The sequence below is a fragment of the Vidua chalybeata genome, chromosome 3 (genome assembly GCF_026979565.1).
Source record: "Vidua chalybeata isolate OUT-0048 chromosome 3, bVidCha1 merged haplotype, whole genome shotgun sequence".
NCBI lineage: Eukaryota > Metazoa > Chordata > Aves > Passeriformes > Viduidae > Vidua > Vidua chalybeata.
The window spans coordinates 113,271,883-113,299,059 of NC_071532.1; the positions used below are offsets into that span (position 1 = coordinate 113,271,883).

A 27,177-nucleotide genomic window follows, 5' to 3' on the forward strand; every position below is an offset into this window, starting at 1 on the left:
CTGAGGTTCTGGGATCCTGGAATTCTGGGGTTCTGGGATCCTGGAATTCTGGGGTTCTGGGATCCTGGAATTCTGGGGTTCTGGGATCCTGGGGTTCTGGAGTTCTGGAATTCTGGGGTTCTGGGATCCTGGGATTCTGGGGTTCTGGGATCCTGGGGTTCTGGAGTTCTGGGATCCTGGGGTTCTGGAGTTCTGGAATTCTGGGGTTCTGGGATCCTGGGGTTCTGGGATCCTGGTGTCCTGGGATCCTGGAATTCTGGGATCCTGGGGTTCTGAGATCCTGGAATTCTGGGGTTCTGGGATCCTGGAATTCTGGGATCCTGGGGTTCTGAGATCCTGGAATTCTGGGGTTCTGGGATCCTGGGGTTCTGGGATTCCGGGGTTCTGGGATTCTGAGGTTCTGGGATCCTGGGGTTCTGGGATTCTGAGGTTCTGGGATCCTGGGGTTCTGGGATCCTGGGGTTCCAGGGTTCTGGGGTTCTGGGATCCTGGGGTTCCAGGGTTCTGGGATCCTGGTGTCCTGAAATTCTGGGGTTCTGGGGTTCTGTGATTCTGGGGTTCTGGGATCCTGGTGTCCTGAAATTCTGGGGTTCTGGGGTTCTGGGGTTCTGGGGTTCTGGGATCCTGGTGTCCTGGGGTTCTGGGGTTCTGTGATTCTGGGGTTCTGGGATCCTGGTGTCCTGGGGTTCTGGGATCCTGGTGTCCTGGGATTCCGGGGTTCTGGGGTTCTGGGGTTCTGGGATCCTCGGACTCCCCAGCCTCCCAGAGCTGTGCTGGCTGTTGGGAGTGCCCCGTGCTACCGGAGCTGTGTCCCAGCGGGGAGATTCCAGCTCCTGGCTCCTGAGAAGAGCCTTGTCCCAGCTCCAGGGACTCTCCTGAGCACAGCCCAGCCCGGGTGGGGCCGGGCTGAGCTCTGGGGCTGCTGCTCCACCCCCAGCCCATGTCCAGGGGTCTCCTGGAGGGAACCCCAGAGGGACCTGGGGGGGAAGGGACCCTCCAGCTCATCCAGCCCCCGCTCCTGCCGTGGGCAGGGACAGTTCCACTCCCCCAGGATGCCCAGCCCGCAGCTGGAAGGGCTCCTGAAGGAATTTCTCTGGGCTCAGGGAGCCGTGCCCAGCCCCTTCTGCCCTCTGTGCCCAGCTGGGCAGGGCTGAGAGGGTTTGGGGAGGGACTGGGGACAAGGCCTGGAGGGACAGGAGCCAGGGAATGGCTCCCAGTGCCAGAGGGCAGGGATGGATGGGAGATTGGGAATTGGGAATTGTTCCCTGTGAGGGTGGGCAGGCCCTGGCACAGGGTGCCCAGAGCAGCTGTGGCTGCCCCTGGATCCCTGGCAGTGCCCAAGGCCAGGTTGGACACTGGGACACCCTGGGACAGTGGCAGTGTCCCTGCCACGGCAGGGGTGGCACTGGGTGGGCTCTGAGGTCCCTTCAGCCCAAACCATGCTGGGATGCTCGACTGGGGATGGGATCCCTGCTGGTCCAGAGGGGCTCTCGTGCCCTGTTCCCATTGTCACACGGGTTGGGGGGCACTGGGACACAGCCTGGGACAGTAGGGAGCCCAGGATGGGTTAGTCCTGCTCTGGAGTGAGCAGGGAGCTCTGGGATGGGGTTAGTCCTGCTCTGGGTTGGGGTTAGTCCTGCTCTGGGATGGGGTTAGTCCTGCTCTGGGATGGGGTTAGTCCTGCTCTGGAGTAAGGAGAGAGCCCTGGGATGGGGTTAGTCCTGCTCTGGAGTAAGGAGAGAGCCCTGGGATGGGGTTAGTCCTGCTCTGGAATAAGGAGAGAGCCCTTAGGTAGATTTAGTCCTGCTCTGGAGTGAGCAGAGAGCTCTGGGATGGGGTTAGTCCTGCTCTGAAATAAGGAGAGAGCTCTGGGTTGGGGTTAATCCTGCTCTGGAGTGAGCAGGGAGCCCTTGGATAGATTTAGTCCTGCTCTGGAGCAGCAGAGAGTCCTTGGATAGATTTAGTCCTGCTCTGGAATAAGGAGAGAGCCCTTGGATAGATTTAGTCCTGCTCTGGAGCAGCAGAGAGTCCTTGGATAGATTTAGTCCTGCTCTGGAATAAGGAGAGAGCCCTTGGGTAGATTTAGTCCTGCTCTGGAGCAGCAGGGAGCCCTTGGGTAGATTTAGTCCTGCTCTGGAGTGAGCAGACAGCCCTGGGTTGGGGTTAGTCCTGCTCTGGAGCAGCAGAGGTGATTTCCAGCCCGGGCAGAGCTGTCAGGGCCCTGTGGTTTCTCCAGGCTGGGGAGCAGCCAGCGGGCAGCCCGGCCCCTGCTCCATTCATGCCTTCCCTGAATCACATTCCTGCGCCCTTACTCACCCTCTGGATCCTCCCTACACACAGGCAGGAGTTTGTTCCCGTCCCTGTCTCCCAAGCCCTGCCTCGCTGCAGTCCCCGGAGCCCGAGGCACGGAGCAGAGCCCGCTCTGCCTGCCCGGGCAGGGGGTGCCCTGGGGGGATTTCAGACCGAGCCGATCGTTAAAAGCGCGCCGAGGATGGGCTGGGCTCCATTTCCTGAGCGGGCCCTGCCTGCAAAGGGCCCCACTGCACCCTCTGCAGCTTTCGGTTTCCTTTGGGGCTGCTTGAGGTGTGCGAGCTGTGTGTTATCAGTTATCTGTGTGTTATCTGTGTGTTATCAGTGTGATATCTGTGTATTATCTGTGTGCGAGCTGTGTGTTATCAGTTACCTGTGTGTTATCTGTGTGATAGCTGTGTGTTATCTGTGTGTTATCAGTGTGTTACCTGTGTGTTATCAGTTATCTGTGTGTTATCTGTGTGATAGCTGTGTGATACCTGTGTATTATCTGTGTGTTACCTGTGTGTTATCACTTATCTGTGTGTTATCTGTGTGTTATCAGTGTGATACCTGTGTGTTATCAGTTATCTGTGTGTTATCTGTGTGTTATCTGTATGATAGCTGTGTGTTATCAGTTATCTGTGTGTTATCTGTATGATAGCTGTGTGTTATCTGTGTGTTATCTGTGTGTTACCTGTGTGTTATCACTTATCTGTGTGTTATCTGTGTGTTATCAGTGTGATATCTGTGTATTATCTGTGTGCGAGCTGTGTGTTATCAGTTACCTGTGTGTTATCTGTGTGTGAGCGGTGTGTTACCTGTGTGTCACCTGTGTGTTATCAGTTACCTGTGTGCTATCTGTGTGATACCTGTGTGTTATCAGTTACCTGTGTGCTATCTGTGTGATACCTGTGTGTTATCAGTTACCTGTGTGTTACCTGTGTGATATCTGTGTGTTATCAGTGTGTTACCTGTGTGTTATCAGTGTGTTATCTGTGTGTTATCAGTTACCTGTGTATCTCTGTGTTATCTGTGTGCTCTCAGTGTGTTATCAGTGTGTTATCTGTGTGCTCTCAGTGTGCTATCAGTGTGTTATATGTGTGTTATCAGTGTGTTATATGTGTGTTATATGTGTGTTATCAGTGTGCTATCAGTGTGTTATCTGTGTGCTATCAGTGTGTTATCAGTGTGTTATCAGTGTGCTATCAGTGTGCTATCAGTGTATCAGTGTGCTATCAGTGTGCTGTGTGTTATATGTGTGTTATCAGTCTGTTATCAGTGTGCTATCAGTGTATCAGTGTGCTATCAGTGTGCTATCAGTGTGCTATCAGTGTATCAGTGTGTTATCAGTGTGCTATCAGTGTGCTATCAGTGTGCTATCAGTGTGCTGTGTGTTATATGTGTGTTATCAGTGTGTTATCAGTGTGCTATCAGTGTGCTATCAGTGTATCTGTGTGCTATCAGTGTGTTATCAGGAATGTTCAGAGCAGCAGGAATGTCCAGGAACAGCAGGAATGTCCAGGAATGGGAGGAAGGTCCCAGAGCAGCAGGAATGTCCAGGGGCAGCAGGAATGTCCTGGAGCAGCAGGAATGTCCCAGAGCAGCAGGAATGTCCCTGAGCAGCAGGAATGTCCCAGAGCAGCAGGAATGTCCTGGAGCAGCAGGAATGTCCCAGAGCAGCAGGAATGTCCAGGAACAGCAGGAATGTCCCAGAGCAGCAGGAATGTCCTGGAGCAGCAGGAATGTCCCAGAGCAGCAGGAATGTCCAGGAACAGCAGGAATGTCCCAGAGCAGCAGGAATGTCCAGGGGCAGGAGGAATGTCCTGGAGCAGCAGGAATGTCCTGGAGCAGCAGGAATGTCCAGGGGCAGAGCAGCAGGAATGTCCAGGAATGGGAGGAAGGTCCCAGAGCAGCAGGAATGTCCCAGAGCAGCAGGAATGTCCAGGAATGGGAGGAATGTCCAGGAACAGCAGAGAGGAATGTCCAGGGGCAGAGCAGGAGGAAGGTCCAGGAATGGGAGGAAGGTCCCAGAGCAGCAGGAATGTCCCTGAGCAGCAGGAATGTCCCAGAGCAGCAGGAATGTCCCGGAGCAGCAGGAATGTCCCAGAGCAGCAGGAATGTCCTGGAGCAGCAGGAATGTCCCAGAGCAGCAGCAATGTCCTGGAGCAGCAGGAATGTCCAGGAATGGGAGGAAGGTCCCAGAGCAGCAGGAATGTCCTAGAGCAGCAGGAATGTCCCAAAGGCTGAGCAGCAGGAATGTCCCAGAGCAGCAGGAATGTCCAGGAACAGCAGGAATGTCCCAGAGCAGCAGGAATGTCCTGGAGCAGCAGGAATGTCCAGGAATGGGAGGAAGGTCCCAGAGCAGCAGGAATGTCCAGGGGCAGCAGAAATGTCCAGGAACAGCAGGAATGTCCTGGAGCAGCAGGAATGTCCCAGAGCAGCAGGAATGTCCAGGAATGGGAGGAAGGTCCCAGAGCAGCAGGAATGTCCAGGGGCAGCAGGAATGTCCAGGAACAGCAGGAATGTCCCAGAGCAGCAGGAATGTCCAGGAACAGCAGGAATGTCCCAGAGCAGCAGGAATGTCCAGGAACAGCAGGAATGTCCCAGAGCAGCAGGAATGTCCAGGGGCAGAGCAGCAGGAATGTCCAGGAATGGGAGGAATGTCCCAGAGCAGCAGGAATGTCCCAGAGCAGCAGGAATGTCCTGGAGCAGCAGGAATGTCCCAGAGCAGCAGGAATGTCCCGGAGCAGCAGGAATGTCCCAGAGCAGCAGGAATGCCCCAAAGGCTGAGCAGCAGTGTCCCTGCAGAGTCACTGAGTGTGCAGAACCGTGAATTCACTGCTCAGGATTTTCTTGTAGGAATCAGCAAATCCCACACTGGCTTGGCTTGGGAGGGACCTCAGAGCCCAGGCGGTGCCACCCCTGCCATGGCAGGGACACTGCCACTGTCCCACGGTGTCCCAGTGCCCAGCCAGTGCCACCCCTGCCATGGCAAGGACACTGCCACTGTCCCAGGGTGTCCCAGAGCCCAGCCAGTGCCACCCCTGCCATGGCAGGGACACTGCCACTGTCCCAGGGTGTCCCAGTGCCCAGCCAGTGCCACCCCTGCCATGGCAGGGACACTGCCACTGTCCCAGGGTGTCCCAGCCCCATGCAGCCTGGCCCTGGGTATTTTATCAATCCCATTAAGACCTCATTGGCGAGATCAGTGGGGTTTTCAGGGCAGGCCCTGTCCCACTCCGTGGGTGCTGCCACCCGTGGTGCCCTGCTCCCGAGGACCGCCGGGGCGTGTTGGTGCCGTTTCTCACGTCCCTTCCACGTTGCCACGGGCGGTTTTGCTGCCACAGAGACGCGTTTGTCTGGGGACAGAGATCCCTGAGCGCGGGGCAGTTGTGTTCCCGTCGCGGGGAGGGCGCTGCCGTGGCTGCAGAGATGCTGTGCGAGGATTTGCCTTTGCCTTGGCAGGCTCTGACTTTGCTCGCTGTTTGTTCGGTCCCTGGCAGACACGACGCTGCTGCTGCTGCTGCTGCGTTTGGCAGCGCCGGCGACAGCACTCTGGAATGCTCTCCTCTGACGTGTTTTCTTTGGGCACGGGCTCTAAGTGGTTAAAAAGCGATGGTCCTTGCGGAGTCCAGGATGTGAAATGTTTATTGCTTCCCTGCTGAATCTCACGGGCTCTTGTGAAGCGATGCTCTCTCCACTCTGCAGTCAAGCGCTCCCAGAGCCGGAGGAAGCGCGGGCAGCGCGCTCCCCCTCCCTCGGCCGGGGCCCAGCACGCCCCGCTGACCTCCCTCCGTCCCTCCCTGCGCCCCTGCCTCCTGCTGCTGGCCTGCAGCACCAGCCTGGCACCCAGACACGCCTGGCTGCTGCCAGGACGGTGCCCGGCAGCCGCGGCGTTTGAACGACCCGAGCCCAGGGCTGAGCGTTCTCACGCTGCTCGCCGGGGAACTGCTCAGGCACAGGGAGAGCCGAGGCTTCTTCAGGTGCTCGGGAACATCCACGAGGATGTAAATAAAATCCAGGTGAGAGACACTGCTGGCATCTTGGCTGTCACCCGGAGAAGGGATTGCTTACAGGGCCACAGGGATGCTTTGGGTAGGAAGGACCTTAAAGCGCATCCAGTGCCACGGCAGGGACACCTGGCACTGTCCCAGGCTGCTCCCAGTGTCCAGCACTGCCAGGGATGGCAAGTCCACAAAAACGTCTCTTTTGGTGGGCTTTAGAAGGAGTTGACAAAATTCCTTCCATCCACAGTCATGGGAAATCCAGCAGAAGGCAGTTCCATCCCCCAGCGCTCCTTGCAGGAGAACATCCATGGAGCTGAGCCGTGCCCACCCCGTGGGCTGGGGGTGAAGAATGCTCCCAAAGCCCAGTGATCCAATTGCAGAGAATTAATGCTCACCCTGTTTCCCTGGGTGCATCTGCAGTACTTTCCCTGGGATCATTATCCAGCCTGGAAGGGTAATCAAAGCCACGTGAAGGACATCTGGATCCACTGGTGGTTTATGTGGCACCTGGCCCTTATTAATAGTAATGAGGAAATGGCAGTTTGGGATTTCTTGACCTCACATGAAATTCATTTCTCTGGGCAAAGGTTGCTAACAGATGGCAGCAATTTGGGGCTCCGTTCATCATCTGTTGCACAGGCTTTATTGCTCTGGTTTGGCCCTCGCCTCTGCTGGGAACCGTCCCTTTTTCCACCTCGTCTCTTTATAGGGGTTGTCTTTTTCAAAGGAAGCCCTGAAACATCTTGTTGAGGCATGTTCTGTGCAGCTCCGGGGTTTAGCTACGGCCTGACACAACCAAGCCATCCTGTGGGGCATAAATCACTCTTTTACTAACTGTGCTGTAAACTTTTGTCTTTTTGAAGTCGCTGGTTCCTCCGGCGCTCTTGGCCCCCCTCCAGTTCGTTCTTTCACAAATACACTCCTGCACTCGGGCGTGGGGCAGAGGGAAGAGCTGCAGGGGGACACAGCCCCGTGACACGAGGGGCTGCAAACCTGGGGGCTGCTCAGCTGGAGGAGAGAAGGTTCTGTGGAGACTTCCCAGGAGGTGGACAGGGACACTTCGCTGGGGACTGTAGTGACAGGGCAAGAAGTGATGGGCCCAGCCTGAAAGAGGGGAAATTTGGGTTAGATGTTGGGAATCAGGATTTGTTCCCTGGCACAGGGTGCCCAAAGCAGCTGGGGCTGCCCCTGGATCCCTGGCAGTGCCCAAGGCCAGGCTGGACACTGGGGCTGGGAGCAGCTGGGACAAGTGGGAGGTGTCCCTGCCATGGCAGGGCTGGGTTTGAGGTGGAGGAATTCCACGAAGGAATTCCGTGGAGGAATTGTTCCCAGTTATTGTTCAGTTCTCCTTTGAAGGCATCCCAGGTGTGGCAGGGACAGGAGATCTCAGTGCCCCTGGCAAGGACAGCGGCTGAGGGTGTTTGGGTGTCTCCTCTCTGGCCAAGGGTCTCCTTGACAAATGGGACCAATTATGGCTCTGCTGCAAGAGCAAAGCCTTTTAACTGCAGTGTTTTTCCCTTTTTTTTTTTTTTTTTTTTTTTTTTGTAGTTATAGCTGATTTGAAGCAGGCTAGAAGCAAGATAAAGAAACCCAGAAAACGCAGGCCTGGCGCTGCTCGGCATCACAGAAATGTCGTGGATTCGGGGCCTGGGGCGTGCTGAGGGTGGGTGTTGCTGGCCCAGACGTGGTGTCAGCCAGGGCAGCGATCCCTCCCCTGTGCCTGGTGGCTGCTGCACTGCGACATCACAGATTTACAACCTGCAGCCAGAAATCCCAGCGCTGCAGGCGGCCACGCAGCCGTGCCACAGCTCGGGGAGAACCGGTCCCTGGAATCGATCCATCCCCAGGGCTGCAGCAGAACTGTCCCACCCCAGAGCCTGCCTCTGCCAGGGGATATCAGTTCCAGCTGCAGCTCTGGCCTCGCGTGATGCTCCCGGCCTGAAACCTCTCGGGCTGTTTTTTTATTTAGCAAAGTGAAATGGAAGTCGCGCCGACGGCCAGGATCGTCGCGTAGCCCAAAGTGGGTTTAGAGAGAAGGGCTGGCATTGTGTTTGTGATTTACTGCTGGAAACAGCCCTCCAGTCCCACCAGGCTGAAGCAGATGTGCTTAAATCCGCCGAGAATTAAACCAGCGCAGACACAGAAAACCTCGGTGTTTTTAAACTGATGAGGTGTCCAAGGCCAGGGCTGGGAGCAGCCTGGGAAGTGCCAGGTGTCCCTGCCAGGGCAGGGCTGGCACTGCCTGGGCCCTGAGGACCCATCCCACCCAAACCATTCCATGAGTGGATGCTTCCGAGCAAGCCCTGCTCGGGTGAACCTCAGTTTTGTTTTCTCTGCCCCTTTCCCTGTTGAATTTCACCCGGTGCAGGGGAGGGAGGTGCTTTCAGAGAGATCAGGGTTCCCTGGCCTGGAAAAGCCCCGTCGGGCGCTGCCCCTCCTCACGTGGGGCTGGTTTGGAAGCAGCCCAGGCTTGCTTCAGCCCTGCAGATCACTGGCAGCTTAACCCTGCCCTGCTGGCAGCAGGAAGGAGCCCCGCAGGTGAGCTGAGCCCAGCAGGTGAGGCTGGCACAGCATTCTGCACCCTGCGCCCCGGGGCTGCGCCCTGGGCACTCCCTCCGGGCATCAGGACCAGGGCAGGGCAGCGCTGGCTGCTCTGGCTGGGGAAGGGCATTAAATCCCAGCCAGGGCCACCCCTGCCATGGCAGGGACACCCGGCACTGTCCCAGGCTGCTCCCAGCCCTGGCCTTGGGCACTGCCAGGGAGCCAGGGGCAGGTGCCAGGGCCTGCCCGCCCTCCCAGCCAGGAATTCCTGCCCTGCTGGGGTAAGGCACAAGGCCTTGGTGTGGCAGGAGCTCAGGCTCCGTGTCCAGAAGGTCTCTCCCAGCTCTGCTGCCCGGAACAGCTGGAGCTGGCGGCGGGGTCGGGGAATTTGAGGCTCTGCAGAGGTGTGGCTGGTGAGGTGTGACTCTGAGGTGTGGCTGGTGGTGATCTTCGGGTGTTTGTTTTCTTTCGTAATCACTTTGAGATTGTAAAGTCTTTGTTTCTTAGCCCCCCACAGCCAAAGACGGAGTCAGGAATGATCCGGATCGCGTCCTTAAGGTTGTGGGGTTTTTTTGTTGTTGTTTCTTTATTTATTTATAATATTTTTTCCTGACTTGTTGAGGTCTTTTTAGTAAGTTGTCTGTGGTGTTTTGGGTGGCGTTTACTCTTTGTATCAACAGTCACGTATAGTTAGTTTATAATTTTGTGTTAATACTTACTATCTATGTTAGATACTGAGTGTCTACCTTAAACCAAGAGAAGTGTTACTATCACACTAACACATGGAGGACAAGAGGAAGGAGAAGAAGGTCAGGATACGCTTAAATTCTTCTATCTCAACCCCCTGAATCACATTTTAAAAAATCTTAACATTTTACTTTTTTTACTCTGTGTTTATTTAGTCACTACACCACTCAAACTCTTTGGACTTGTAATTCCTCATACAAAATTGGCAGCTTTTTCTGTAGGTTAAAATGGAAGCCACGGGTGGTTTTGCCTCCATGCCAGGGTCTCCGAGCCAGCCAGGGCAGCCAGAGGGATGTGCTGGGCTCTGGCAGTGATCCACGGGCCCCTGCGGAGGTTCTGGGGAGGTTCGGTCGCGCTGCCCTTGAGGCCACCACGTGCCCAGGGCTGAGGTGGGAGCCCAGGGTGTCAGAACGCGACCCCAGCCCCATCTCCCCGTGGGATGTGTCCCTGCTCCAGGAGCTGCCCCGGGGCCAGGCTCAGCTGCTGAGACCCCAGCAGTGTGAAAGTCCTCGTTCCCCAGCCCGGCAGCCGAAGGAGAGCTCTGGATTGTGTCTGACTGTGCTTCCAAGGTTGTTTATTTCTCCTTATCTGTAACATTCTGTCTCTGACCTGCCCAGGTCTGTCCAGAAAGGAAGCCATGGCCATCTGCCCTGCCCTCTGGGCAGTGTTTACCTTTTATATCAGAATTTACATACAGACTGTTTGTAACAATGCACCATTATCTGACATCTGTGTTGGACAGTGTGTCCCCATCCTAAACCAATAGAAAAGTGTCACCACCACACCAAGACATGGAGGACAAGAAGAAGGGAAAGAAGGCCAGGCACACCCAAATCCCTCCATCTTGTACCCCCTGAACCCCATCCTAAAAATCCCAAAATTCTACTTTTCCACCCTGTGTTAGTTCAGCTATCACTCCACTCAAACCCTGGTGACTTGTAATTCCTCACACAGAGTTGGCAGCTTTTTCCACGGGCTAAAATGGAAGCCACAGGTGGTTTTGACTTCGTGTGAGGGTCTCGAGCCCGAGGGATGTCCTGGACTTTGGCCAGGCTCCCGTGCTGCACTGCCACACGGAGCAGACCGAAGGCAAAGGGACCTCGCACGCGCCCGAGAGCCAGCAGCTTTCAGATGGGCAGCTCAGGCAAGCAGACATCCAAAATAAACGTAGGAAATGGGGGGTTTGTAGAAAAACTTCCCCAAGCCTGGCAACTTCACTCTCCAAGGAGCGACTTTGTGCTCAGGAGAGAGTCACCCCTGGATGCCAAAGGTTCCCACATGGCAGCAATGGGGCAGGGTCTGAGGGTGGGCAGGCCCTGGCACAGGGTGCCCAGAGCAGCTGTGGCTGCCCCTGGATCCCTGGCAGTGCCCAAGGCCAGGCTGGACACTGGGACACCCTGGGACAGTGGCAGTGTCCCTGCCATGGCAGGGTGGCACTGGGTTGGATTTAGGGTCCTTTCTCATGGCAGGGTGGCACTGGGTGGGATTTAGGGTCCTTGTGCCATGGCAGGGTGGCACTGGATGGGATTTAGGGTCCTTGTGCCATGGCAGGGTGGCACTGGATGGGATTTAGGGTCCTTGTGCCATGGCAGGGTGGCACTGGGTGGGATTTAGGGTCCTTTCTCATGGCAGGGTGGCACTGGGTGGGATTTAGGGTCCTCTCTCATGGCAGGGTGGCACTGGGTGGGATTTAGGGTCCTTTCTCATGGCAGGGTGGCACTGGGTGGGATTTAGGGTCCTCTCTCATGGCAGGGTGGCACTGGGTGGGATTTAGGGTCCTTTCTCATGGCAGGGTGGCACTGGATGGGATTTAGGGTCCTTGTGCCATGGCAGGGTGGCACTGGGTGGGATTTAGGGTCCTTGTGCCATGGCAGGGTGGCACTGGGTGGATTTAGGGTCCTTTCTCATGGCAGGGTGGCACTGGTTGGATTTAGGGTCCTTTCTCATGGCAGGGTGACACTGGATGGGATTTAGGGTCCTTTCTCATGGCAGGGTGGCACTGGATGGGATTTAGGGTCCTTTCTCATGGCAGGGTGGCACCGGGTGGGATTTAGGGTCCTTTCTCATGGCAGGGTGGCACCGGGTGGGATTTAGGGTCCTTTCTCATGGCAGGGTGGCACCGGGTGGGATTTAGGGTCCTTGTGCCATGGCAGGGTGGCACTGGTTGGATTTAGGGTCCTTTCTCATGGCAGGGTGGCACTGGATGGGATTTAGGGTCCTTTCTCATGGCAGGGTGGCACTGGTTGGATTTAGGGTCCTTTCTCATGGCAGGGTGTTCCCCCTGGGGTTCCCATCCCGGGGCAGGGAGCGTGCAGGGCCCCGCCTGCCCTGAGGCAGCACGAGGGGCACAGCGGGAGTTGTGGGGGCTGAGCCGTGCGTGGGGTGTGCGGTGTGGGGTGTGGGGTGTGGGATTTGGGCTGTAGGATTTTGAGTTCTGGGAGCTGAGCCGTGCGTGGGGTGTAGGATTTGGGGTGTGGGATTTGGGATGTGGGATGTGGGATGTGGGATCTGGGATGTGGGGTGTGGGATGTGGGATGTGGGATGTGGGATTTAGGTTATGGGATTTGGGATGTGGGATCTGGGATGTGGGATGTGGGGTGTAGGACATGGGATGTGGGATGTGGGGTGTAGGACATGGGATGTGGGGTGGTGCAGCAGCACCTCCAGCGAGCAGCTGGCTGATGCCAGGGGCTTTTCCAGGGGCAGAGCAGCCCCCGGAGGGGCAGAGCCGCCCCGGCTGCTCCCTGCGCTCTCTGCCGGGGACAGGACGGAGCCTCCCAGAGCCGGGCCCTCCTCGGGGGGCTCCCGGAGCGCCCCGGGGTGCACGAGGGGCTCCGGGCGTGTTCTGAATTAGCCGGGAGCCCCTCTCCCCTCCGGAGATCAGAGGGGCCGCGCTGGGACACCACGAGCTGCCTTTTCCAAAGGAGCTGCTGGAGCAGCCCCCAGCCCGGCATCCACAGCAAACGGGGGCAGCGGCTCCCCCAGCTCCAGCCCGGGGCCAGCTGCTCCTTCTGCTCTGGAAATCCTGGGGATCCGCTTCCCCAGCTCTGGAAATCCTGGGGATCTGCTTCCCCAGCTCTGGAAATCCTGGGGATCTGCTTCCCCAGCTCTGGAAATCCCGGGGATCTGCTTCCCCAGCTCTGGGAAATCCTGGGGATCTGCTTCCCCAGCTCTGGAAATCCCGGGGATCTGTTTCCCCAGCTCTGGGAAATCCTGGGGATCTGTTTCCCCAGCTCTGGAAATCCTGGGGATCTGCTTCCCCAGCTCTGGAAATCCTGGGGATCTGCTTCCCCAGCTCTGGGAAATCCTGGGGATCTGCTTCCCCAGTTCTGGGAAATCCTGGGGATCTGCTTCCCCAGCTCTGCAAATCCTGGGGATCTGCTTCCCCAGCTCTGGGAAATCCTGGGGATCTGCTTCCCCAGCTCTGCAAATCCTGGGGATCTGTTTCCCCAGCTCTGGAAATCCTGGGGATCCGCTTCCCCAGCTCTGGGAAATCCTGGGGATCTGCTTCCCCAGCTCTGGAAATCCTGGGGCTCCAGGTTCCTCAGGTTCTTCTCACCTCTGTAAATCCTGAGGATCCTGCTTCCTCGGATTCCTCTCAGCTCTGGAAATCCTGGGGATCCAGGTTCCTCTTAGCTCTGTAAATCCTGAGGATCCTGCTTCCTCAGCTCTGGGAAATCCTGGGGCTCCAGGTTCCTCAGGTTCCTCTCAGCTCTGTAAATCCTGGGGATCCAGGTCCCTCTCAGCTCTGGTAGATCCTGGGGCTCCTGCTTCCCCAGCTCTGTAAATCCTGGGGCTCCTGCTTCCCCAGCTCTGTAAATCCTGGGGCTCCTGCTTCCCCAGCTCTGTAAATCCTGGGGCTCCTGCTTCCCCAGCTCTGTAAATCCTGGGGCTCCTGCTTCCCCAGCTCTGTAAATCCTGGGGCTCCTGCTTCCCCAGGTCCCTCTCAGCTCTGGGGAATCTCCCAGCCCTTCTGGACGTGCTCTGCTGCCCTGTGGCTGGAGTGGGGAGCTGGGTTCACTGCCCCGTGCTCGGGGGAGGCAGCTGGGGCTTGTCCTGCCCTCCCAGGGGCTCCTTCTCCAGGGAGCAGGAGTGCTGGGAGTGCTGTGGGAGCCCCGGGGCACAGGGAGCCCAGGGTCACCCCCAGCCCTGGGGACCAGGGCAGGTTCCTCCCCACAGGCCACCCCACAGGCCACCCCAAAGGCCACCCCGCACCGTGGCACTGCTGGAGGGTCAATGTCACCCTCTCTGCTGCTGCCTCCTGGACAGCAGCAGGAATTTCTCCCTGGGGAGGGCGCTCAGGCCTTGGCAGGGGCTGCCCAGGGGGGTCTGGAGTGCCCATCCCTGGAGGTGGCACTCAGAGCTCTGGGGACAGCGTGGGGATGGGGCACAGCTGGGACTGGGTGGGCTGGGAGGGCTTTTCCAGCCCCAGGGACTCTGGGGCTCCTCCAGGAGTGGAATGCTGCCTGCCCCCGGTGTGTGCAGAGCTCCGAGCAGCACTGGAAGTGCTGAGCAGGGAGGAGGAGGAGGAGGAGGAGGAGGAGGAGGAGGAGGAGGAGGAGGAGGAGGAGGAGGAGGAGGAGGAGGAGGAGGAGGAGGAGGGTGAGGCTGGTGCCATGACGAGGCAGCTCTGTGCCTCTGCCCGTGTCATCCCCTGACGTTTCCCTGCTCCGTGTGTGGGCCCAGCCTGGCGAGGGATGGTTCCCCGGGATTTTTGGGGAGGGTTTGCAGCTCCCCTGCATCTCGTGCTGCTGCTGCTGCTGCTGCTGCCAAGCCAGGAATGGCAAAAGCAGGATGGCAAGCCGGGAAATGCTTCGCTTCCGTCGGAAAAGCAGGGAGCGCTGCTGGGCCCCAGCTGCTCCTCGCCTGTGGAAATGTGTGAGCCCGTGGCTAGCCGAGCTGGGCACGAGAGCCAAGGGCACTGCGAGCCCTCCACCTCTGCCTGAAGCACACACTTACTCACCCAGAGAGCCACAAATGTCACCCATCCTCCCCAGCCCCCTGAATTCATATGCATTAGCCTTCCTGCAAAGCGTATTTTGGGAGCTGGCGGTTTCGTGGCAGCAGTGAGAGATGCTTTCCTCAGCCGTGCTCCTCGCTGTGCTCTGCCCTGCTCATCAGACTCCTCATTTCTCGTTTAATCCCCTTTAACCACCTCATTCAGGGGAAATCTGCAGCTACAGAAATCAAACCGCGCACACGTTTTGTCATTCGGTGGTTCGGTTTGAGTTGGTTGGGAGCAAAGCCCACATTTCTTGATCCTGTTAGGAGTGCATTTATCACGCCAGGCCGTGGCCAGCGAGGGATCCATCTTGCTGAAATCTATTTTTAGCGCTCTGGCTGTGTCTGTCAGCTGTGGATGAGCATCCCAGCCCTGACCAGGGATCCCCCATCCGGGAGGAGACGGAGCCTGGAGCAGCAGAGCGAGGCCCAGGGGCCCAGAGGTGCTGCCCAGGACCCACCACTGGGGCTTTGCCTCCTTCGTTTTCTGTCATTTTGTCTTCATGAAAGCAACGTTTCCTGAGAGGCTTTGTGGCCTGAGAGGTTTCCTTCTGTCCCTGTTCCCCACCCCTGTGCTGGAGCACAGGAGCATCACCCACAGGGTCCGGGATGTCCTCGGGGCTGGGGAATAGCAGGGCTCAGGGCTGGCCTGGATCTGGCACTTCCCAGGCTGGGGAATTGCTCAGGGCTCAGCACTGGCATGGATCTGGCACTGCCCAGATTGAGGAATTGCTCAGCACTGGCATGGATCTGGCACTTCCCAGGCTGGGGAATTGATCAGGGCTCAGGGCTGGCACAGATCTGGCACTTACGAGATTGGAGAATTGCTCAGGGCTGGCACGGGTCTGGAACTTCCCAGATTGAGGAATTGCTCAGGGCTCAGCACTGGCACGGATCTGGCACTGCCCAGATTGAGGAATTGCTCAGCACTGGCACGGGTCTGGCACTGCCCAGGCTGGAGAATTGCTCAGTGCTGGCACGGATCTGGCACTGCCCAGATTGAGGAATTGCTCAGGGCTCAGCACTGGCATGGGTCTGGCACTTCCCAGATTGAGGAATTGCTCAGGGCTCAGCACTGGCACGGATCTGGCACTTCCCAGGCTGGGGAATTGCTCAGGGCTGGCACGGATCTGGCACTTCCCAGACTGAGGAATTGCTCAGGGCTCAGCACTGGCACAGATCTGGCACTGCCCAGATTGAGGAATTGCTCAGCACTGGCATGGATCTGGCACTTCCCAGGCTGGGGAATTGATCAGGGCTCAGGGCTGGCACAGATCTGGCACTTACGAGATTGGAGAATTGCTCAGGGCTGGCACGGATCTGGCACTGCCCAAATTGGGGAATTGCTCAGGGCTCAGGGCTGGCATGGGTCTGGCACTTCCCAGACTGAGGAATTGCTCAGGGCTCAGCACTGGCATGGATCTGGCACTGCCCAGATTGGGGAATTGCTCAGGGCTCAGCACTGGCATGGGTCTGGCACTGCCCAGACTGAGGAATTGCTCAGTGCTGGCACGGATCTGGCACTTGCCAGGCCCTTCACCCCCCATGCAATATCTGCAATTTGGCCCCTTCTCATCCACGTCCTGGAGAAGAGCAGAGTGCTCCTCGCTGCTTCTCCCCAGCCAAAGAGAAGGGAACCCAGAGGTACTCCATTCCATGTCTGCTGCATTGCATGTGTCACCCATGTCTGTCTGTCTGTCCCATTCCATGTGTGACCCATTCCATGTGTGTCTGTCCCATTCCATGTGTGACCCATTCCATGTGTGTCTGTCCCATTCCATGTGTGACCCATTCCATGTGTGACCCATTCCATGTGTGACCCATTCCATGTGTGACCCATGTCTGTCTGTCTGTCCCATTCCATGTGTGACCCATGTCTGTCTGTCTGTCCCATTCCATGCCTGCTCCATTCCATGTCTGACCCATCCCAGCAGCTCCTGTCCATGTCCCTCATGGATAATGCAGGATTTTCCCAGGACTTCTCCCATCCCAGCAGCTCCTGTCCATGTCCCTCATGGATAATGCAGGATTTTCCCAGGGTTTCTCCCATCCCAGCAGCTCCTGTCCCTGTGCTCTGTCCCTCATGGATAATGCAGGATTTTCCCAGAGATTCTCCCATCCCAGCAGCTCCTGTCCATGTCCCTCATGGATAATGCAGGATTTTCCCAGGGTTTCTCCCATCCCAGCAGCTCCTGTCCCTGTGCCCCATCCCTCATGGATAATGCAGGATTTTCCCAGAGATTCTCCCATCCCAGCAGCTCCTGTCCATGTCCCTCATGGATAATGTGGGATTTTCCCAGGGTTTCTCCCATCCCAGCAGCTCCTGTCCCTGTGCTCTGTCCCTCATGGATAATGCAGGATTTTCCCAGGGTTTCTCCCATCCCAGCAGCTCCTGTCCCTGTGCCCCATCCCTCATGGATAATGCAGGATTTTCCCAGAGATTCTCCCATCCCAGCAGCTCCTGTCCCTGTGCCCCATCCCTCATGGATAATGCGGGATTTTCCCAGGGTTTCTCCCATCCCAGCAGCTCCTGTCCATGTCCCTCATGGATAATGCAGGATTTTCCCAGGGTTTCTCCCATCCCAGCAGCTCCTGTCCCTGTGCCCCATCCCTCATGGATAATGCAGGATTTTCCCAGAGATTCTCCCATCCCAGCAGCTCCTGTCCATGTCCCTCATGGATAATGTGGGATTTTCCCAGGGTTTCTCCCATCCCAGCAGCTCCTGTCCCTGTGCTCTGTCCCTCATGGATAATGCAGGATTTTCCCAGGGTTTCTCCCATCCCAGCAGCTCCTGTCCCTGTGCTCTGTCCCTCATGGATAATGCAGGATTTTCCCAGAGATTCTCCCATCCCAGCAGCTCCTGTCCATGTCCCTCATGGATAATGCAGGATTTTCCCAGGGTTTCTCCCATCCCAGCAGCTCCTGTTCCTGTGCCCTGTCCCTCATGGATAATGCAGGATTTTCCCAGGGTTTCTCCCATCCCAACAGCTCCTGTCCCTGTGCTCTGTCCCTCATGGATAATGTGGGATTTTCCCAGGGTTTCTCCCATCCCAACAGCTCCTGTCCCTGTGCTCTGTCCCTCATGGATAATGCAGGATTTTCCCAGGGTTTCTCCCATCCCAGCAGCTCCTGTCCTGCCCTGCCCGTGGCATTTCGTGGAGCCCCCGTGCCAGGCCAGCCCCGTGGGCAGCCAGAGCCCTGCTCCCGTGGCAAGCAGGCCTGGCCCAGCGGTGGCCATGGCCCAGCTCTGGCTCTCCTGGCATCACCTGGGGCTGCAGCAGCACCTGCCTTGGCAGCGCTCACCTCCGGCACACAGCCTCCCAGGCACAGCCTCCAGAGTCCTTGAGGACTGCATAAAATATTGGGAGAGTGTTCCAGGAAATGATGGAAGGCACGCGGAATTTAAATATTTTCCCGAGTTTTCTGTCCTCGCCCACATTCTGCCTTCACTGGCTCCCTCCTCTCCTCCTTTCCAGCGGGCTCAAGCCTTGAGCTGCAGTTTCCAAGGTCCTGCAGCACCCTGGAGCTGCTTTCACACTTCCTCCCTGCCGTGTCAGCCCAAGAGATGAGCAGCCCTGTGGCTGCTGGCAGCGTTTTCCCCCCTCCAGCAGCTGAAGCCACATCATTAATTAATGATTAATCCTCGGGCGCAGTTCGCTGCTGCCATCACCACCCCACAGCACTCTCCCCCAGGATGACTCCACACCTCCCTTCCTCCACACACGTCAGAGGAGCCTCGGGGGCTCAGTTTGGAGCCAGAATTACTCTTCCCTCCCCCACACAACATCCCGAACGTGCAGCAAGGACTGGGCTTGCTGCTCCTCACGCCCCAGCTGGCTCTGCAGAGCTCCTGGGGGCGATCTCCTGCAGCTGGCACGGATCTCTGGAGGTCTCAACAGCCCTGCAGGTGGCCCAGGGCAGGCCTGGAGGTGGCACTCGGTGCCCTGGGCTGGGGACAAGGTGGGGTCAGGCACAGCTTGGGCCCCATGGGCTGGGAGGGCTCTCCCTGCCCCAGTGATTCCTCCCCTGTCCAACCTCCTGCCCACCCCTTTCCTGGCTGCTTTCCTTCCAGCTTCGGCGTTGAGTTGCAGGCTCAGGGAGTTCAGACTGTGCAGCAGTTGGGTTTCACTGTGCACAGCCTCCTCTCTCCTGAAAGGAGCAGTGATGTGTACTTTTGTCATCTTTCTTCCCATGAGTCAGGTGGTTTTCCCTCAAAGCAGCCTTTTCAAAGTGTCTGAAACATTTCCATTCCTCGGGAGCACAACTGCTCCACTGCTTTTTCTGCACCTCTCCAGTTTTGTGCAGAAATTGGAGATTTCTAAACGTAGGAAGTGGGGGTTTTGTATGAAAACTTCCCCAGGCCAATTCACCTGGTCAGTTCAGGTTTTGAACCGAGCACAATTCCATTCTGTATTCACCATTTGAGCCAGAAATATCCCTGGTGCTGTTGTGAGAGCGTGGTGGGACAAAGGATCCGTGGCTTTGAGTTCCCATTTCTGCACCCCAGGCTGTTGAAGATCACCTTGTCTCCAGCCCAGCCTGGCCATGTCTGGCCTCTGCTGGGTTTGGTTGAACTCAGCTGGGTTTGGTTGAACTCAGCTGGGTTTGGTTTTACCTCTCCTGGCCCATCTCTGTTCTGCATTTCCACCCTGCTCACCTGCAGCAGCCAAGCCAGGTCATTCCAAATCTTTAATTAATGCCTCTGCTGGGCTTTTCTCCCCTCGTGAGCACCTTCTCCCCTCTGCCTGTGCTCTCCAGAAGGGTTTGGCTCTGGTGTTCCCCTCTCCCCCTTGGCACCCTCGGCATTCCCAGCTCCACTTCCCTTTGCCACAGCCACCAAAAGCTCCTGGTACCAATCCCCTGCCAAAATCCTGTCATTTTTTGCTGTTCCCATCTCCTCTCAGCTTTTCTGTCCTTTTTCCTGTTTCTCACTGATGTGAGCTTCCCAGTCATTCCCCTTTTCCTTTTATTATTACCCCGGAAAATGCGATTGTGCCACTGGAATTTCCTTGTTGCTTCAAGATTTATGAAAAATGGATATCAGTAGGCAAAAAAAAAAAAAAAAAAAAAAAAAAAAAAAAACAAAACCTCTTCCAGCCCCAGTTCCCCAGCCTGCTGCCTTTGGGAAGGAGTGTTGGCACTGAGGCTCTGGGCTGCAGGAGGGCAGAAATGCCCCCTGGATGAGGATGAGTTGCCCCAGCAGCTGTGACTTCATCCTTGTCGCCATCCTGAGGCCCCGGAGCTGACCCTGAGCGGGGTTGGGGAGGAGAAAACACTCGCAGCGTTCCCTGGGGAGCCCTTGCAAACCCAGCTCCAGCTGAAACCCTCCAAAAATGCTGAGCTTCACTTTGCACTTCGGAGTTTGTGCCTCAGCAGGGGCTCCTTTTGTCGCTGTGCTCCTCCATTCCACCGGCAGCCTTTGTCCGTGTCAGTTATCCATGGACATCCCATGGACACCCCATGGATATCCCATGGACATCCCATGGATATCCCATGTATATCCCATGGACATCCCATGGATATCCCATGGACATCCCATGGACATCCCATGGACATCCCATGGACACCCCATGGAAATCCCACGGACATCCCATGGAAATCCCATGGAAATCCCATGGACACCTCATGGATATCCCACGGATATCCCATGGAAATCCCATGGAAATCCCATGGAAATCCCATGGACACCCCATGGATATCCCACGGATATCCCATGGAAATCCCATGGAAATCCCATGGACATCCCATGGGCATCCCACGGACATCCCATGGAAATCCCATGGACACCCCATGGACATCCCATGGACATCCCATGGAAATCCCATGGACATCCCACGGATATCCCATGGAAATCCCATGGACATCCCATGGATATCCCACAGATATCCCATGGATCCACTCCTTTTGAGGTCCTGGCAGTTATCCATGGACATCCCATGGAAATCCCATGGATATCCCACAGATATCCCATGGATCCACTCCTTTTGAGGTCCTGGCAGTTATCCATGGACATCCCATGGAAATCCCACGGACATCCCATGGAAATCCCACGGACATCCCATGGACATCCCATGGAAATCCCATGGAAATCCCATGGAAATCCCATGGACATCCCATGGATATCCCACAGACATCCCATGGAAATCCCATGGACATCCCATGGACATCCCATGGATATCCCACAGATATCCCATGGATATCCCATGGAACCACTCCTTTTGAGGTCCTGGCAGTTATCCATGGACATCCCATGGATATCCCATGGATTTCCTATGGATAGCCCACAGATCCACTCCTTTTGAGATCCTGGCAGTTATCCATGGATATCCTATGGACATCCCACAGATATCCCATGGATATCCCATGGATCCACTCCTTTTGAGGTCCTGGCAGTTATCCATGGATATCCTATGGATATCCCACAGATATCCCATGGACATCCCATGGATAGCCCACGGATATCCCACGGATATCCCACGGATATCCCACAGATATCCCACAGATATCCCACAGATATCCTATGGACATCCCATGGATATCCCATGGATAGCCCACAGATCCATTCCTTTTGAGGTCCTGGCAGTTATCCATGGATATCCCATGGACATCCCATGGAAATCCCATGGACATCCCATGGATATCCCATGGAAATCCCATGGAAATCCCATGGACATCCCATGGATATCCCACAGATATCCCATGGATCCACTCCTTTTGAGGTCCTGGCAGTTATCCATGCACGTCCCATGGACATCCCATGGACATCCCATGGATATTCCAAGGATATCCCATGGATCTACTCCTTTTGAGGTCCTGGCAGTTATCCATGCACGTCCCATGGACATCCCACAGATATCCCATGGATATCCCATGGACATCCCACAGATATCCCATGGATATTCCATGGATATCCCATGGAAATCCCATGGAAATCCCATGGACATCCTATGGATATCCCACAGATATCCCATGGATATTCCATGGATATCCCATGGATCCACTCCTTTTGAGGTCCTGCCCTTGAGGTTTTACTGTTGCTAAGATGGAGAACAGGGCTTGTGTCTTCCCCCCCACCATCCATTCTCCTTTTCCTTTTCAAGTTCCTCTCTCTGGACACGTTCTTCAGGGATTTGGGGATTGACTTGGGGATTTGGGGATTTGGGGATGGGTTCGTGGCAGCGCCTGGGGCTGCCCTGCTGCCTGAGCTGGGCTCACACCCAGCGTTCTGTGGATCGTGAGTGCTCCCCACGCCAGCCCAGCCTCCAGAGCGTGTGTGAGACTCTGCACTGCCTCTGTATTAGTGACTCATCCCAGCCCTTATGTCATCAGGAAGTGTCATTAGAGCGGGGTTATTTTTGTGCACGTAATTAGAATGCGAAGCGGATGGATCCCTGAGGAATTCCTCCTGGATCCTCCAGCCCGCAGGTTCTTCCAGCAGAGCCCGCTTTCTCCCGGCTTTTACGAGGATGCAGAGCCACGGATCGCAGCGTGGCCCCGAGCTGGGCAAAAACCCTCCGGGGGGACAAACCCAGAGCCGGGCAGGTCCCTCCCTTTTCCCGAGCAGGGGCTCTGCCCGCTGCCTCCGGGCGGATTTCACGCCTGTGTCACGAGTGATGCCTTCAGGCGATCCATCCTCCTCTCAGCTGCCCCGTGCCTGTCCCGCCGTGTCCCCGTGCCTGTCCCGCCGTGTCCCCGTGCCTGTCCCGCCGTGTCCCCAAGCGTGTCCCGCCGTGTCCCCGTGCGTGTCCCCGGCCACGGCTGCCCCAACCCCTCGCGCTCAGCCGGCGGCTCCGGTGTCCCTGGAGCCCCGAGCGGTTTCTCCACGCCGTGAGGAGGCGGCGGAGCCCATCCCGGATTTCCGAGGTGCCTCTTTGTTGCGGATGCGTGGCGTTGCTCCTCGGCCGGGGCTGCCGCCTGCCCCAGCCTTGCCCGGAGCTCCCTGCGCAAACGTGTCCGTGGAGCCCGGGAGCAATTCCCAATTCCATCGCTGCTCCAAGCTGGAGCTGATCAAAGGCCATCAAAGTTCTGCCTCTTGGGTGGCTCCCGTCAGCGCAGGAGCCCGAGCCAGCCCGAGTTCCGCTCCTCAGCACGGACGGGGAAGAGGTGCCCATGGAAGCGGGGCTCATGGCACGGGAGGGGAGCCAGGGCTGGCCCTCAGGACACCGTGTCACCCAAGTGCCGCCTGCCCCTCCTGCCCTGGCCGGAGCTGTGCGGCTCCTCCTCCAGCCCTGGCATCGCTTTGCCCGGCTTTGGGGCAGTTTCCCTGAAAAACTCAGGGGAAGAGCAGCCCCTGGACACACCCAGCGCGGCTGCAGAGCCCCTCTGCTGTCCCAGGACACAGGGGATGGCTCCCAGTGCCAGAGGGCAGGGCTGGATGGGAGATTGGGAACTGGGAATTGTTCCCTGGCAGGGTGGGGAAGGGCTGGGATGGAATTCCCAGAGCAGCTGTGGCTGCCCCTGGATCCCTGGCAGTGCCCAAGGCCGGGCTGGACACTGGGACACCCTGGGACAGTGGCAGTGTCCCTGCCACGGCAGGGGTGGCACTGGCTGGGCTCTGGAGTCCCTGCAGCCCAAACCATTCCCTGATTCCATGAATTGGAGCTTTTGATGTTTTCTGGGCGCGGGGATGGCTCCTCTGCCCCGTCTGAGCAGCGGGAACGGGGGCACCCCTCCCTCCGCCCCGTCCAGCCTGCACGAACTTCCCAGGCTCTTTTTGTAGGGACAGCGAAATCGGATCCTCCCCGTGTCCCCGCGGCTGCGGGGCAATCCCGGGACAGTCCCGGGACAGGGAAATCCGCTGCTCGCCTCGGGTGCTCCCCAGAATCAGAGGTTTTGCTCCTGCCGGGGTTCGGAGGGGGGAAGCCCCCAGCGATGAGCCCAGGGCAGGGAAAGCAAAGCCGGGCCCATTCTCAGCCATAACGCCCGCTCGCAGCCTTTGTAATCCAAGCCGGCCGCGGCCCGGGGTGGGAACCGGAGCCGTGGGAGTCCCGGGAGGGCGGAGGGTGGGCGGCGGTGCCGATGGAACAATCTGGAGCATCTTGAGCGCAGCTCCGGGACCCCCACGCGGGGCCCCGCGGGCGGAGGGGGGCGGGGGGGGGGGGGCAGCACATACCCCAGGACTGTGGAAATGGCGGATGAAAGCAAAAATGTCAGGCTTTGAAAGGAGCCGGGTGGAAAGGCGGCATTCTGTGTGGTAAACCGGGATTTTATTGTTTCCTGATCCCCGCTCGCGGTCCCGCAGCTGGGGGGATGGAGAGGAATGAAAACAAACAACGCTCGGTGAAGGGCGAGCTCCGGCAGGCGGGGGAGCAGGAGCCGCTCGGGGGGCTGGGGGCAGCAGGAGCCCGGCCAGGGACCCCCCTGCCCTGGGAACGGCCCGAGCTGCCGGGCCCGTCCCGCCCGTGGCGAGAAAAGGGCTCGGCTGCCCGGCCCCAGGTCACACTACTGTCCCCAGGCTGCTGCCACCCCCCCCTGGGGACACGGTGTGGTGACACTGCTGTCCCCGCGCTGCTGCCACCCTCATTGGGGACACAGCCTGGTCACACTGCTGTCCCCGGGCTGCTGCCACCCTCCCTGGGGACACGGTGTGGTCACACTGCTGTCCCCGGGCTACTGCCACCCTCCCTGGGGACACGGTGTGGTCACACTGCTGTCCCCGGGCTACTGCCACCTTCCCTGGGGACACGGTGTGGTCACACTGCTGTCCCCGGGCTACTGCCACCCTCATTGGGGACACGGTGTGGTCACACTGCTGTCCCCAGGCTGCTGCCACCCTCCCTGGGGACACGGTGTGGTCACACTGCTGTCCCCAGGCTGCTGCCACCCTCATTGGGGACACAGCCTGGTCACACTGCTGTCCCCGGGCTGCTGCCACCCTCATTGGGGACACAGCCTGGTCACACTGCTGTCCCCGGGCTGCTGCCACCCTCATTGGGGACACGGTGTGGTCACACTGCTGTCCCCGGGCTGCTGCCACCCTCATTAGAGACAAGGTCTCGTCATACTGCTGCCCTGGCAGGGGATGTGCCCGGTCCTGGCAGGGGCATGTGCCCGGTCCTGCCCGGTGCTCCGAGATGTGCCGGGTCCTGGCAGGGCGATGTGCCCCATCGTGCCCCGTGCTCAAGGATGTGCTGGGTCCTGGCAGGGGGATGTGCCCGGTTCTGCCCGGTGCTCCGGGATGTGCTGGGTCCTGGCAGGGGGATGTGCCCGGTCCTGCCCCGTGCTCAGGGATGTGCCCGGTCCTGGCAGGGGGATGTGCCCGGTCCTGCCCCGTGCTCAGGGATGTGCCCGGTCCTGGCAGGGGGATGTGCAGGGTCCTGCCTCGTGCTCGGGGATGTGCCAGGTCCTGGCAGGGGGATGTGCCGGGTCCTGCCCCCTGCTCGGGGATGTGCCAGGTCCTGGCAGGGGGATATGCCGGGTCCTGGCAGGGGATATGCCCAGTCCTGGCAGGGGGATGTGCCGGGTCCTGTCCTGGCAGGGGATATGCCCAGTCCTGGCAGGGGGATGTGCCCCATCCTGCCCCGTGCTCAGGGATGTGCTGGGTCCTGGCAGGGGGATGTGCCCCATCCTGCCCCGTGCTCAGGGATGTGCCGGGTCCTGGCAGGGGGATGTGCCGTGTCCTGCCCCGTGCTCAGGGATGTGCCGGGTCCTGGCAGGGGGATGTGCCGGGTCCTGCCCGGGCCGGCCGGACGGGCACAGGGACTCGTCCTTTCCTTCAGCACTAATGACGGGCACTAAGGAGCCCGCTGGCCCCGGGGGTCACAGCCGCAGGACACGGCTGTCCCTGTCCCGGGGGGGGCCAGCCCTGCGCTCACACCGAGGTGAGAACTCCCTGTGCAGCCCCGTGCCCTCTCCTCACCCCCCCGTGTCCCCCGGGCTCCCAGCCCCGGCTTTTGTGTGCCCGCTCCATGATCTGCTTTTGGACAATTCCACGCGAGCTTTTGGTGGGATGGGCCATGGGAGGGATCCAACCCACGGCACCGGATCCCAGAACCAGAATCCAGGCTGGAAAATCCCCGCCAGCCCCTCCAGCCCCGCTGTGCCCCATCCCCACCTTGTCCCCAGCCCGGGGCACTGAGTGCCACCTCCAGGAATCCCCTGGACCCCTGCAGGGATGGGCACCCAACCCTCGCCGGGCACTTCCAAGGCCTGAGCCCCCTTTTCCAGGCAGGAATTGCAGCTGCCGTGCGGGAACAGGGGTGAAGGGGGTGCTGGCAGTGCGGCCCCAGGGCCCCGGCCCCTCTCCAGCGGGATTTCCTGGGCCGTTTGTCCGTCCCGGGGCGTGTCGGGCACACTCAGCTCTTCCCATCCCGTGTCCCGGAGCAGCGTGTGCCCCTGGGCGTGGGGAACAGGGATGGGGTTCATCCTCATCCTCTGGGTGAAGGGAACAGGGATGGGGTTCATCCTCATCCTCTGGGTGTGGGGAACAGGGATGGGGTTCATCCTCATCCTCTGGGTGTGGGGAACAGGGATGGGGTTCATCCTCATCCTCTGGGTGTGGGGAACAGGCCAGGATCCCACAGGGATGCTCCATCCTCATCCTCTGGGTGTGTGTCCCCACCCCACACGGGGGGACAGGGATCTGTGGGAGCTGTGGGATCTGAAGGATCCATGGGGTCTGAGGGATCTGAGGGATCCGTGGGATCTCTGGGATCTGTGGGAGCTGTGGGGGCTGTGGGATCTCTGGGATCTGTAAGACTGAGGGATCTCTGGGATCTGAGGTACATGAGTGATCTCTGAGATCTCTGGAAGCTGTGGGATCTGTGGGATCTGAGGGATCTGTGGGGTCTCTGGCATCTCTGTGATCAGTGGGATCTGTGGGACCTGAGGGATCTCTGGGGTGAGTGGGATGTGAGGGATCTGTGGGATCTCTGGGATTTGTGGGATCAGTGGGATCTCTGGGATCAGTGGGATGTGAGGGATCTGTGGGATTTGTGGGATCAGTGGGGCCTGAGGGATCTCTGGGATCTGATGGATCTCTGGGATCCCTGGGATCCCTGGGAATGGGGCCGGGACGCCCTGCCTCCCTGCCTCAGTTGCCCTGAAGCTGTCCCTGCCGGGGCTGTCATTAATGCCTCACAAGGGTGATTAACCTTCCCCACTAATGAGCCTTTCCTGGCTGCGGGGCGCGCTGCGGGCGGGGCTGGGGCCGGAGCCCGGGGAGGACGGGGGAAATGGAATTTCCCCGCAGCAATGGGGTTCAGAGCCCCGGCTGGGGCTCAGGGCTGCTGCCGGGGCCCTGTTTTCTGCTTTAAACATTTCCCCGTCGGAGCGCTCGCGGGGCGGGGGTGGATTATTTTTAGCTGGAATTACTCAGGCGGCAGCGGCAGCAGCAGCAGCAGCAGTTTCATGTGCAGCTCCTCGGGAAGGGCCTCTCCTCCCTCCCCGGTGAACGTAAATGATTGTTAAATTACCGATGGAAAAAAAACAAACAAAACAACAAAAAAACAAAACAAAATGGCAAACGCGGCCCCAAACCCTGGAGAAATCCCTGGCGGGGAAGCTGCAGCCCCGTGACTGCACTCGTGATGTGCAGGGCCAGAGGCTGTGCCGAGGGGGGGGATCCCAGAAATGGGGTGGGATCCCAGC

At 58.4% G+C, this 27,177-nt stretch overlaps 1 protein-coding gene across 8 annotated transcripts in view; it reads left to right on the plus strand.

The window, feature by feature from the left end:
* DTNB (dystrobrevin beta) overlaps positions 1 to 27,177 on the plus strand; it is a 177,978-nt gene that overhangs the window by 119,894 nt on the left and 30,907 nt on the right. The window contains exon 19 of one of the 8 annotated variants that reach the window (XM_053937417.1): positions 9,572 to 9,658. The exons of 6 other annotated variants lie outside the window; for them this stretch is intronic. In XM_053937417.1, coding sequence (XP_053793392.1) covers positions 9,572 to 9,619 — 48 coding nt within the window. In that variant the 3' untranslated portion in view covers positions 9,620 to 9,658. Of the gene's footprint in view, positions 1 to 7,847; positions 8,426 to 9,571; positions 9,659 to 27,177 lie in introns of those variants that run through there. One more of the 8 variants, XM_053937418.1, reaches the window with a different exon arrangement.